The sequence below is a fragment of the Carassius gibelio genome, chromosome A17 (genome assembly GCF_023724105.1).
Source record: "Carassius gibelio isolate Cgi1373 ecotype wild population from Czech Republic chromosome A17, carGib1.2-hapl.c, whole genome shotgun sequence".
Classification (NCBI taxonomy): domain Eukaryota; kingdom Metazoa; phylum Chordata; class Actinopteri; order Cypriniformes; family Cyprinidae; genus Carassius; species Carassius gibelio.
The window spans coordinates 24563743-24577500 of NC_068387.1; the positions used below are offsets into that span (position 1 = coordinate 24563743).

The following is a 13758-nucleotide window of genomic DNA, read 5'->3' on the forward strand; positions in this document are numbered from 1 at the left end:
GATTGCAGCTGAAATGTTAAAGTTATCTTGACAGCTTTTGATGTCCATAATATCATAATAGCTCAACTTTTTATGTTGTCTGGTGCCTTGTAACTCAATGAATTTGCTAAATATAAGCTTATAAATGTAAGCAAATTGATAGGTTAGGTTTTTGAATCCTATATAATAGTGGCTAACTGTAAGTTTCTAGACCTGTGTCTATAGTGTATTTCATAAAGAAGCTGTGTTACAGTGAAATATTAACAAGACTTAATGCATCAAAACAGGCAATAATTTTATCAAGTTTTTAGTTTATTGCCCTATTGCACTTTCTGGAGCTGTAAGCAAGGTGCGTTCATGTTCAGTGTAATGGCTCTTTTCATTTGCGCAGTATTACCAATGTTGTTTACCCTTAATTGATCTGTTTAACAGAGACGTATGATACATTTCATTGGTCGGATGCGCGTGACCGAAGAACACAGATTTAATGTATTAGACTCCATCAAGCTTCACATACTATAAGCTGGTCCTGTGTGCTTGTAGGGCTCTCAGGCTTTATCAATATGTTAAGTCACTCAAGAGGAAATTAGCACACTGCTGCAGGAAACCACTGATTCAGTACGGATGAGAAAACCATTTCCTGTTTATAGTGTCAACTGTTTTAGCATTCATTCCTTGGCATGAGATGCGTTAGATGTCCTGAGGCAAGAACATACAGTGTCCATATGTTGTTTTTTTAGTGATTTTATTTGGCAGATAGGAAGCTTTCTAATCTGAGGATATTAGGAGAGCGAGATGCCCATGGCTCTTCATACTCGCCTGTGTTGTATGTTACAGTATACAGACATTGATTCTACACTCAGGTTCAGGTACAGGTTCTTTATTGGCATCTGCTGTATGGTTCAATGAAGAACCTTTCCATTGCACAAAAGGTTATTTATGTTCATCACACTTCTCAAAAATGGTGATTTTAAGAAGTGTTCACTGAAAGGTTCTTTGGAGAACCCATAATGGTGAAATTGTGAAATGTTAAATAGTGAAAACTGAGTGTAAGCTGTGTAAAGTATCTGTGGGTTTTCTTTTAGATGTGTTTGAATTATGTTATTAACAGAGAATCTAATGAGCTCTTATTAGGATAAACTTCCAACAACACAACAGTTTCCTCACTCATTATAAAAGGCTGGAATGGAAAAGTGCTTGCATTTGTGCCTAAATGAACAAAGAAAGTATGCGATGCTTCTGGTGAATATGAATTGAGACAGTCGTTTTTGTCCTGTTTGGAGAAGGGCTCTATGGGAGCATTTACAGTGCATTACTCCAGAGGACTGAAGCAACATTCACAGACACGACTTAAGTCTCTGGTTAGAGACTTTGTGTAATCCATTTAGTTAAGTCAATGGACAAGACCCTCTGTAATATGACGCACAGACCTCTGGGAAGTTGGAACACAGATTCCCTCTAGTGCCAAACCCTGGGGGTTTACTTACATTGTCTGTGGGTTGTTCAGAAGTAACATGAACATTTATGGTAAAATGTACAACAGATTCATTTAAATAGTCTCTCTATTACAGTGCATCCTGTATTTAGTTTCTTTCTTGAAAAAGGAGAATATTGGTCAAACAGTGTGCTGCTTTCTGTACAATGAAACGACTGATGATTTTTACTGCAAAGCTCAAGATGTTTTTCTTAAATTGACGTGATAATCAGACGAGGGTACAGTTAATTAGATGAGCATGAGTGAAATATCCCTTTAGTTATGCAGTGCTTTTATATACCTTAGTCATATTTTATGTTTAGCCCATTTGATAGGGACTCTACGATGTATGTACCTTAACTGAGTCTACAGATTTGGTCAAGCAGGAGTGGAGTGTTACTGCCAGCATGAGAGCGGATCGGCTGTCATCCAGCTGGAGTTTCTTGTCAATGAAGTGAGTTCTGCCTTGACTAACTGTTTGGTGATTTCCTCTTCCTTTAATTTCTCCAGGTTACTTCCCTACTTACAATCCTGACATATTTAGTCTTTTGATCTGTTCAAAATGTAATGATTTACAAATGTAGAGCTCTCTTATTTCAGTCATTGTTTGTGTTTCTGTGTGTTTGGTCCATAGGGGGCGCTGGTTAGTGCTTTGGCAGATGACAGTATTCATTTGTGGAATCTGAGGCAAAAACTTCCAGCCATCCTTCATTCTCTTAAATTTAATCGGGAGAGGTAAGCATCCTTGGGAACACAACATGCCCCAAACGACTTCCCTTACTTGATGAGAAGCACTTTAAGGGCTCCCTGAAGTTTTATGGCAGCAAGGTTTTATTCAGAAAATACTAAGTTTGACCTTTAACTGGGCCTTCAAAGTTTTTGTCTTTAAGTGGCAATGTACTTTTGAGTTTCTACATTTTCTGTTAATCAACAGACCATGAAGGCTTGAAATTAATGTTTGTTCAGATACAAGACGGCAGGACAATGTTCTCAAGTGTCTTCAGATGCATGTAGTCATGATTGGTGTCCCATTCAGAAGACACACAATGGCAATAATGCACAGTCGTTTGATTTATCAACCATGACTCATTCATTTTTCCAGTATTCGCTCTGCTGTTATTGCCATTTCGTCCTTAATAATGTCACGAGGCACAAATCAGTCAAATGCTCGCCATCGTATGAGATAATTCACTTTGATTAAGGTCAGCTCTCTCCTTGTCTTTGGCAGGATCACGTTTTGCCATTTGCCCTTTCAGAGTAAATGGCTGTACGTGGGCACGGAAAGAGGGAACATTCACATCGTCAATGTGGAGTCCTTCACCCTCTCAGGCTATGTGATCATGTGGAACAAAGCCATTGAACTGTGAGTGTCTAGACACCATGCACTCCAGTGATTCTCATGTGTTTTCTTCTACTCTTGGCTTTGGGAGATTTTAATTAAAAGTACAAATATTTACTCAAGGTCATCATGCATGAACTCTGCATACCACCTTGAAATATTTTCTGTGCAAACTCTAACCTCTCTTCAACAGTTCCTCAAAGACTCACCCTGGACCTGTTGTTCATATCAGCGATAACCCTATGGACGAAGGGAAAGTATGAATTCTTAACACATTTGGATTAAATATATTCCCACAATACACTTTCTGATTGCTCGGCTTTCAGTTTGCATAATTTCAGAAAAGTTGTTTCTCTTTTTTTGCAGCTTTTAATTGGTTTTGAGTGTGGCATAGTTGTGCTGTGGGACTTGAAATCAAAGAAAGCTGACTATCGGTACAGCTATGATGAGGTGAGGCATTGTTATTGTAGGATATGGACCAGCCATCCTAACTGGATGTCACATTTTTGAGGTCTAGGTCTTTTTTTAATTTTGGACAAACTTGGAGACCTTTAAACAATGCTAATTACTTTTGTTCTGTAACATCCATGAATGGAAGGAAGGAAGGTCTCCTGTAGAGATGGGATGTACTCCAAGTACTTAAATGAGACAGTAGTGACTGATCACAAAAACACATTAATTTCGTTATTCTTTTTAATACAGTAAAGTTTACTTTAAAATTCATTAACAGTCAAACTTCCATTCACATGTTCAATTTAAGTATTAGTTTTATTTATTTTTTTGTGGTAACTTGCTGTACACATCATAAGACAGTAAATGACACATAAAAAGTTACACATCATTTTAAAAGAAAAAAAAAAAGCACTCTGAAATTGATAGTAAATTTCACAATTAATTACTAAGAAAGTCAAGTAACACATTGAATTAAATGTGAAATTTTGAAGTAGAAAGACTGAAATAGTATTTTCTAGTTAAAAAAATACTAGTTTTATTTAAAAAAAAATTAATTTAGTATTTTTTATATTTTATTTAGTAAAAAATGTAAATACTAATACTATAAATAATGTTTTTTTTAAGCCATAAAATAGCTTAATTTAAATTTATAATGAAGCTTTGGGGAAAAAAAATCACAACATTTTTAAATAGCATTTTCTTGTAAAACATACACCAATGACCTTTTTTTTTTTTTACAACATCAAAAAAATAAATAAAATGGTTAAATATACAGTATGTGCCAAAATGGACAGATCACTTTATTTATCTATGGAGTAATCGTTTAAACAACTCTAGTCTAAACCAAGCAACCTTTTTTCAGAAGCCTTTGTGTTCTCTATAAGGAACGGAACTAAGTTGTTTGTTATGTTTATGTTGACTCATATTTACTGTCACAACACATGAACCATAGTTTGCCTGACCTGGTTTCTCTTGTGGTTGATTACTCATCCTTTGTTTGGCATGTAGGCGATCCACTCTGTGGCTTGGCATCACGAGGGAAAACAGTTTGTGTGCAGTCACTCGGATGGCACACTTACCACATGGAATATACGCGCTCCTGCCAAGCCTGCCCAGATCATTACGCCACATGGTAAGCTTCTGCCCAAATAAACTCCCTTCCAAGTTCCTCAGGTTGAGCGCTTCAGGGAGCACAGAATAAATATCAAAAGACCGTAGAGTTGAAGTGTGCCATTTGAGTGAAAATAAAAATGATTGTTCCCAAACAGGTTTCTGAAAAAGATCAATGTTTTTATCGAGTCATTATAATTTTAGAAAATCAGCAAGCCTATAAATGATTTACTTATGGACCCTTTTCATAGACTGTGACACCACATTTCCACTGTTATTACCATTGTAAATCTAAAGTTTTGTGTATTTCCATTAAAAATAAATCAAAATTATAATTTGTTTCATTTACCTTGGCATTAAATTACACAAAACTGGTTTGTGCTAACTAAATGTAAAATTTGACATCTTTCTCTTTTTTGACCAATGTAATTTAATTTCTTAAAAAAAAAAAAAAAATCCCCATTTGTTAAGTCATAGAAATGCTATCATGTATTTTTGCTGTTAGTGCGAATGGGAGGGCAAACATTATATTTTGTGTAGTTGTTCACCACTAAAGAATTTTACCCAACTATGATGACAACTTCTGCTTCTGTAAACCCTGGAAATGTGGAAAGTGTCCCTAGATTTCATTGCACATTAAATGGGGAAGAAGAATGTGTTTTAACCTCCAAAATATTACAACTTCAGCTTAAATAATGCAGATTTTTTTCCCCCAATAAAAACATAATATACTTACGGCTGAAGCAAAGCAACACTTTTACAAATGCATCGTGATTCTTAATTAAAAACGCACACTCTGTCCACAGAAATGTATCATCAAGGTTCGAAAATGGTTTTGGGATCAAATTATGACTCCATGGTTTAGAATCAAACCATGAGATGCCTAAAGACTTCTACCCTCAATTTAATTTGGTTCCTATGATAAAAATATCCAGATGCTGGCGATAGAAAATGAAATAAAAATACATGAAGGCATATTTATATGCACATCTTGTTTAACATGCAATATTCTCTCCCAGGTAAACAACCTAAGGATGGAAAGAAGCCGGAGCCTTGCAAACCCATCCTGAAAGTGGAGTACAAAACTACCAGGGCTGGGTAAGGCTTCAGTGGAAGCTGAACTCAGGGTTGCATTCTTGAAGCAAACCGAGCAAGATGCATTACACACGTTGCATTGCAACAGATTGTCTGGCATAGGTGCACCAGTTTTATGGTATTAAGGAAATGACATGAAGTTTTTCAGAAGACTGACATAAAATATAAAGCTAATAACCCAATACATTTTCTCAGGGTTGCATCCAGGTAGCAAACAGAGCATGATGCATTGTTTGAGACTTGTGCAACCTCGCATTGCGAGAGACTGTCTGGCATAGATGCTTCTGTTTTATGGGTTTTACAGGGATGACATGATATTTTTCACTAGACCTACATAGATACAGCTAATATGAAAATACATTTTGTATGGCTTCTAATCATTTTCTTCATTCCAGTCTTTCTGAATGGAACATTAATTTGTTTCACCTCTGGCATGGCTTCTCGTAGCATCATGGAAAAATGAGATATGTTCATTTGTTTTGTTAAGGGACCCATTCATGATACTGTGTGGAGGTTTGTCATATGATACAGTGGGTAGACGAGCCTGTCTGACTGTGATGCATGGGAAAAGCACTGCAGTGCTGGAGATGGACTACCCCATAGTGGATTTCCTTACGCTGTGTGAAACCCCATATCCAAATGGCAAGTCACTGCCCCACCTATCGCTGGATTTTCTCCCTTAACGTTTACTGTATTTTTAACAGTGCCTTTAAAACAACCGAGGCAAAATACAATCAAAGAAAACATAGCAGCATTGATTTACATCTTTTTCAAGTTAGGTTCAATATATAATTTTTTTGATTATTTATTTTGTATTATCATTTATATTATTAAATTTGTTGTTGTTGTTGTTAAAACTTTACAAATTAGAACTAGATTAAGCTCTTCATGTTGGGCTGAAAGATATAATGTAAAAAAAAGTTTTTTAATCTCCTTTTCATCAAAATAATCACACACACACACATATAAGAGAAATGATAATTTATTATATTTACATTTTATAAACATTTATATTATTTATATATGCTTTTCTATGACATCTGTTTGTTATTTATATTTATTTATTTTATTTCTGTAGTTAAATCTTGACAAACTAAAACTAAACTGTGTGCTCTACGTTGGGCAATGTAATGAAGGGTAAAAGACTTTAGATTTATTTTCTTTTAATGAACAGTAATCTTTAGACCAGAAAGTTGTTGCAAAGTAGATCACTTATGCAAAAATAAAAATAAAAATCTAGTTACGATAAGTATTTATCCAAAAAAAATAACTATGTAAGTAAAAAAAAAATATATATATTTTTTTTAAATGTCCCCTTTAAGTGTTTAAAATTACTCCTTCTGTAACCCCACAGATTTCCAGGAGCCTTATGCGGTTGTTGTCCTGCTGGAGAAGGATTTGGTTCTCATTGATCTTGCACAAATTGGGTGAGTAAATGCCAGATGTGAAACAGGCTGTCTTCGCTTGTTCATCTGTTTTATAAAAAGCTCTCTGTGCAGGTATCCGATCTTTGAGAATCCTTATCCTCTCTCCATCCACGAGTCTCCGGTGACCTGCTGCGAATATTTTGCGGACTGTCCAGCTGAAGTCATTCCTGCACTCTACTCAGTGGGCTCCCGACAGAAGAGACAAGGGTTCAGTAAGAAGGTAACGTTCTGCGCTCCGCTGTTTAAGAAAATGGATAGTCTTAAAACGGCTGGTACAAATCTGTGTTTCTATGCAGGAATGGCCGATAAATGGAGGTAATTGGGGCCAGGGAACACTAAGTTTCTCAGAGATAATCATCACTGGGTAAGCAATCTCTTGCATGCATGCTCTCTTTGCTGTACTGAAGCCTTTTCACATTTAATATTTGGGTAATCGTTTTTTGGTATTAGAAGGAAAAATGTTTTTCGGTTTGGAGCCAGGGCTGATATTGTTTTCTTCTGTTTTGTTCTTAAAACAACAGGCATGCTGATGGATCGATCAAGTTTTGGGATGCCTCAGCATGTGAGTTTTTGTCTCAGAAAACATACTTTTATATTTAATATATCATAAGTACAGTCTACAGCATTATTTTGTGTTGGAAAAATAGTAATAATCAGATAAATATGTTGGCCATTTTGAGTAAAGCTCTCTTTTAGCTGCATTTAATACATTTTTACAGATTTTGCAGATTTAAAATAAAAAAACATCGAGCAACAGCTATTGAAGATGATGAATGATCTTCTGTGTCTGTCAGTAATGCTGCAGGTTTTGTATAAGCTGAAAACAGCGAAGGTGTTTGAGAAGCCCCGCAGTAAAGAGGAGAAATCCAGCACTGAAATTGTGGATGAAGATCCGTTCGCCATCCAGATTCTGTCCTGGTGTCCAGAGAGCCGTGTGCTCTGTGTGGCTGGAGTATCGGCTCATGTCATAGTGTACAGGTTCAGCAAACAGGAAGTCACCACTGAAGTGGTTCAGGTCTGACCCATTTAAATTCAGGATGTATATATGTGTAGTTAAAGAATGAAAATGATATTAGTTTAAAATTGATACATTCTTTTAAGAGAGATTTCAGATGCTGCTGGTTTTTTTTCATGTTCATTTCAAATGGTCCTGCAATATTACAAATGCTTTATTAAAGACGTCAGCAGCGTCGTACTTCAGCAGCGTCACTGCAGGGTTGTGAACGCACTCACAACAGACCCGGAAGAGAAGACAATGCTGAATAAAGTCGTCATTTTTTTTTTTTTTTTTTTGGACCAAAATGTATTTTCAATGCTCCAACAAATTCTAACTGACCCTCTTATGTCACATGGACTACTTTGAAGAAGTATTAATGACATAGTTTTAATATTTGGGTGAACTAACCCTTTAATATAATGGTGCAAAAAGCTGCATGGTGATGATGCAATTAGATTTTTTTTGTTTGTTTAAAGCCATTTTAGATGGAGTTTAGTATGCACACTGCAGGATATTTCATTAAACATGGTTTCCAACAGTTAGACTTCTATATGCTGCATCAACACAACTGAGTAAAGCTCTCACTTGTTTATGTTTATTCATGTTAAAAACCTTGTTTTTTAATGAGGCGGTGTCACACCGCAGGACTGAGTAAATGAACATGGAAGTAGCTCCATATAAATATTACAAATGTAATTAATTGCTGGTAAAACTTTTCTTTATACTTCAAAGCCTCTAAAAAAATCTTCCTTTTGGGGCCCAGATTAGCAATATTATATAATATTAAGGCTCCCTGAGAGATTTCTCAATTAGAAATAAATGTTGTGAGTCACTTTACAAGAGAAATACATGTATAAAAATATCATGTTTAAATTTGATAACAGTGGAATGTTGATAACAGTATATATTTCCTTTAATGTCAGATATCCATTTTTTTTTTTTGTTTCTTTCCAGAATTTAAATAAATATATTATAAATGATAAAGTATTAAATGATTTGTATAGATAATTTTGTTCTGATGAATGATGAAAAATGATGAATATATATCTTTCTGTAAGCAGAGTAAAATTAATTGTCATGTCAACTGCCTGAATAACCTGCCTGACATGAATTTTGAGACTGGACTTTTTTTTTTTTTTTTTTTTGCTGCCTGTGAAGTTCATAGATATCTGTATCTCCATCTATGGGCATATGGATCTGAAAACATGCATGTGTTTGTATAGAGTTGATTTCAGTTGTCTTGTGTCTGCAGCTCCTGGAGGTGCGTATGCCTTGTGAGCTGAATGAAGTAGAGTCTCCTGAGTGCGGAGGCGAGCAGGCGTCAGCTGTGACCACCCCAGGAACCTCATCCAGCCCTCAGACCAGCCTTCCTCAGTCCCACCCCTCCACCAGCAGCAACAACTCATCTGACGGCCTGCGAGATAACGTGCCCTGTCTCAAGTACAGTCTGTTTTCAGATTCACTCACCTCTAATGAAAAAACAACAAAACTAAAACTTCAGACTTTGATCGCATCACATGTTGATGAAATGGTCTAGAGGTCGACCAATTTATCAGTTTTACCGATTAATCTAGGTTTTACTGATAGTTGATTGCTGGAACAATCGGTTATCTGTAAAAATCCATGCCGATAGTTTTCCGCGTTTCGTCCTTTGCTTGAGCGACTAATAGTTTCCTGGGCTGGGTCTGTTGCTAGAGAAGGCTCTGTTTTCATTATACAGTGCGAGAGTGGCCTCTAGTGGCTGAAATCACTCACAGCACGTGCTGTTTTAGACACGTGATGCTGCACGCTAAACAGAGACTAAACTTCAGATAGACAGAGCGCCGTTCACATAGTTTTCTGTTAAATTACATTATATTTGCCACGAATAGTTGTTAATGTACATAATGAATTGTATATTGAGCATTTCCATCAAAACGTTCATCTTTCTGTGGCTCTAATAAAGGTCATGTGCTTCATTTATAGAGCTTTAATATAGATCGCTCTTTCCGTTTGCTCCGTTTTTTAAACACTGAACTTCTCTTTGGCTCATTGTTCATTCTTGAAGTAAACTTGTGTCTGTTTGGTGAATAAATAAACAGTTTTAGACCGCTGCTAGAGTTGAACACGACGCGTCCGGAGTGTGTGTGACACAGGTGGGTTCTCCTAGACTCCGCGCTGTTCTTTTATTTTGATTAGATAATCATTAAGTGCTCAATAATAGAAGCAGTTAAAGTGCAAGAGTGAACATTGTGCTGGTATAATTGTAGGGCTCTGTTTCCCGCGATGCAGAAAACGCGGACAGAGTCGCTGAATCCATTCATAAAACGGAATTCACCGTTTATCGCGCGTGATGCTCGCGGTGATTTCAGCGTCTGCCGTCTGACTAAATGAGGACCAAAACACATGAAGAACATCTCCAGAACTGCTCTGAGAGTCACTTCATGAGCATTTGTCCATTTGATTTGAGCAAAAGCATCACATCACATGCAAAGGTATTCATTTATTTTGCAACCCGTTAAAATAAAAGTCCGGTTATGAAGTCTATGAATGTACATAGCCTACTACTACTAAAATTAAACAAACCGTATTTTTTAAGGGATGATCACACAATTTATTCAATTTTTTTATTTTAATAGTAAATCCCCTTTGTTTGGCTAAAAAAAAAGTTTGCTTAATTTTAAGTAATTAAAATTTTTAAAAATTATCCGCTCAAATAATTAGACATGCTAAAACACAGAATTTGGTTACAATAAAAAAAATATGGTCAGAAAAAAATTAAACATTTCATAAGGCCCTGATCATGTAATTTTTGTTAAACTTTTATTAAATTGATTTGAAAATGCAGAAGTTTAATGATTTTTATTTAATTAGACTTACTTTATGATTAATAAACTTTAATTTTACTATTAAAAAGGTGTGGAGTAAAATTATAATGGAAAAAAACAGAATCCAGAAAATTTAAATAACAGAATTTGGAAATAATGAAATTTAGGAATTTAACAGATTTCATAGGGCCCTAATAGAGTGTGGTAATTTCAACTATTACTGTTGTTGTTATTATTATTATTATTATTACTACTACTATTAGTATGGTTCAGTACTTTTTTCTTTTTTTTGAGCACTATTTTATTTATTTATTTATTTATTTTTATTTTTTCACTATCCATTTTAAAAACTGGTCGGTTATCGGTTAATTAATCGGTATTGGCCAGTGTGGTCCAACCTTGCTATCGGTATTTTGGCAAAATTCTATATCGGTCGACCTCTAAAATGGTCTTTTCCTGTGTAAGTTCACAGGTTTGGGCCATAAATTTAGCCATGTGGACCAGATTTTTACTTAAATGTCTGTCTGTTTGACCACATGGTTTGGTCTGTGCTTATGATAGCATGTCGTTAATTGGGTCATATGTCTTATTTGACCAGGGTCAGGAGTTCTCCTCTCAAACAGTCTGCGGGGTACCAGGTGGAGCTGCTCATTCAGCTGGTGTGGGTCAGTGGGGAGCCGCCACAACAGATCACTAGCCTGGCCGTCAACTCTGCATATGGCCTGTAAGTCCACCAAACGACAGCACAAACTACTGCTGTTTTTACTGAGCAATTAAAACACTTCCTTTCCACAACAGCTGTTCATTATCTTTCAGACAGGTTCTATCTGTCATGATCCATCATATTAAAACCTAGCAGCCATGCTTGAATAATTGTTCTTCATCACAATAATTAAACATTTGAGCTACTCTAAAAGTGAAATGCACAAATGTTATTAGCCACAATATTCTTTTTTTTTTTATCTGATTACCATAAACTCATCTGTTCCTGAATTTGAAGTTGATTTTGAATTGACCACTGGCAGATATATTACACAGCAAAAACAGTTTTCAAAATTGTTAATAATAATAATGTTTTTTGAGCAGCAAATCAGCTTATTAGAATGATTTCTGAAGGATCATGTGACACTGAAGACTGGAGTAATGATGCTGAAAATTTAGCTTTGCATCACATTAATAAATTACAATTATTTTGAATTGTAATACTATTTTCAGAATATTACTGTTTTTACTTTATTTTTGATCAAATTAATGTAGCTTTGGTGAGCAGAAAAACATTTTAAACTTCTTTAATGATTCCAAATCTTAATTCAATAAATCTTAATGATTCCAAACTTTGACCGGTAGTGTGTATCTGTTTTACAGAGTTGCTTTTGGCAGTGGTGACGGACTTGCAGTGGTTGATTACCTTCAGAAAACTCTCATTGTGAACGTGAGCACCGCTGAGTTGTATGGCTCAACAGATCCTCACCACAGACAACCACACTCACCCCGCAAAACCAGACAGCCCTCGGCAGGTGAACAGACAGCATGGATGCTTCATCTTCTTACTAATAATCATAACCTCTGCATGTTTTCAGTCTGTGTTTCTGTCTGATAAAGTAAAGCACATGCTCAGCATGAGCAGTGTCAGTCTCTGGACCGTGATGCTCCTGCATCCTCAAACTGCAGGTGGTCATCTCTTTCCGAGAAACCATCTGCAGTAATCTTAGAAAATCATCCGATCCATATGCTCAAAAAGGATGCTGGTGTTTGTTCTTTTCTGTCCCATGTCTTTGCTGGTTCTTTTTTGTTGTTCACTCATATGAGTTTCAGTCTTTGAAATACACAGATGCCAACAGGCTGAATTTAAGGCCATGTCACATTATTGTTAGTGATGCACTGATACAAAAAATCTGACCAATACCTATTTTTAGTGGTCTTTGAAAAGGCAGGTTATCATTTTAATTTCAATTTGAATGTACAGTAATCGATATTTGAAATACTAATGTTTTGCATTGACATGCATTTATTGTCAATTATATTTTTTATTATTTTTAGACCTTGCTCGATTATTGAAAATAATAAAGCACAACAAATGTCCTGAATTCAGTCTCTGGACTCTGTCAGTTCAAAGTCCTTCGAGCTGTTCATTTGATTTAGTGTCATTGTTTTGTCTCACCCTTTCAATATTCGTCTCTCTCTGTGGTTTCGTAAAGACACTCTGCATAAGAAGTCTTGCATGTCCGGCCTCTCTAACTTTTATTCTGAATCTGTGAAAAAGCTTCGTTCTTCTTACGTCAGTAAGTCACATGGCACTCATCAAAGGTCTTTTCCTTCTCTTTATAACTGTCTGCATTCTTCTTCTTCTCTTTGTTTAACACTATATTTTTGTATTGATTTTAATTTTTTGTGTTAATTGATGTTGTTTGTGTAAAACCGGTCTGGCAGTTCTGTTTAGACTTGTTTGTTTTCAACAGGTCTTTGTGATGGTAATGATGCGTCAGCAGCTCCAGAGGAGAAATGCAAATCACCAACTACAGGTAGAGATGTCCTCATTCTTTCTGCATTGTGAGATTTTACCGGTAAAAAAAAAAAGTATTAAGAGCATGGATTGATGGTTGTTTTCTTATGAGTTGATTGACAGTCCCTGAAAGGAACAGTTCACCCAAACATGAAACTTTTGTCATAATTGTCTCACTCTTGTGTTGTTCCAAACATGTATTCACATGTAAATCACCACCCACTTTCATTTTATACTGCCAAGCACCAAAAAAGGAAAATATAATATGCATCTGTATTCTGAATCTATACGTTATCTGAGGTTAACAGACCAGACCTCCAATCTCATTTGTGGTTACATTATGTCACAAGTGGTCACATGACATGTGATAGCCACGGACATCAAACCATGTATATATTTAACCTAAAATGCAAAGCAACATGTTGTTGAGCCAAAAAAATGTCTAGCCACTTGTGCTTAACAAAGGAGAATAAAACAGTATTAGAACAACATGAGGATGAGTTCATGATGACAACATGTTCATTTTGTGTGGAATGTGCCTTTTAACTTGCTGTGTGTCATTTCTGCAGCACTA

The 13758-nt window shown here is 35.8% G+C and overlaps 1 protein-coding gene across 3 annotated transcripts in view; it reads left to right on the forward strand.

The window, feature by feature from the left end:
- Positions 1–13758, forward strand: part of stxbp5b (syntaxin binding protein 5b (tomosyn)) — a 38476-nt gene that overhangs the window by 12901 nt on the left and 11817 nt on the right. For all 3 annotated transcript variants that reach the window (XM_052620227.1, XM_052620228.1, XM_052620226.1), the window contains exons 3-19: positions 1826–1907; positions 2088–2188; positions 2682–2816; positions 2986–3049; positions 3159–3242; positions 4254–4377; positions 5375–5453; positions 5938–6092; positions 6805–6877; positions 6950–7097; positions 7174–7241; positions 7399–7439; positions 7672–7892; positions 9127–9314; positions 11280–11405; positions 12047–12198; positions 13141–13203. In XM_052620227.1, coding sequence (XP_052476187.1) covers positions 1826–1907; positions 2088–2188; positions 2682–2816; positions 2986–3049; positions 3159–3242; positions 4254–4377; positions 5375–5453; positions 5938–6092; positions 6805–6877; positions 6950–7097; positions 7174–7241; positions 7399–7439; positions 7672–7892; positions 9127–9314; positions 11280–11405; positions 12047–12198; positions 13141–13203 — 1904 coding nt within the window. The remainder of the gene's footprint in view (positions 1–1825; positions 1908–2087; positions 2189–2681; positions 2817–2985; positions 3050–3158; positions 3243–4253; positions 4378–5374; positions 5454–5937; positions 6093–6804; positions 6878–6949; positions 7098–7173; positions 7242–7398; positions 7440–7671; positions 7893–9126; positions 9315–11279; positions 11406–12046; positions 12199–13140; positions 13204–13758) is intronic.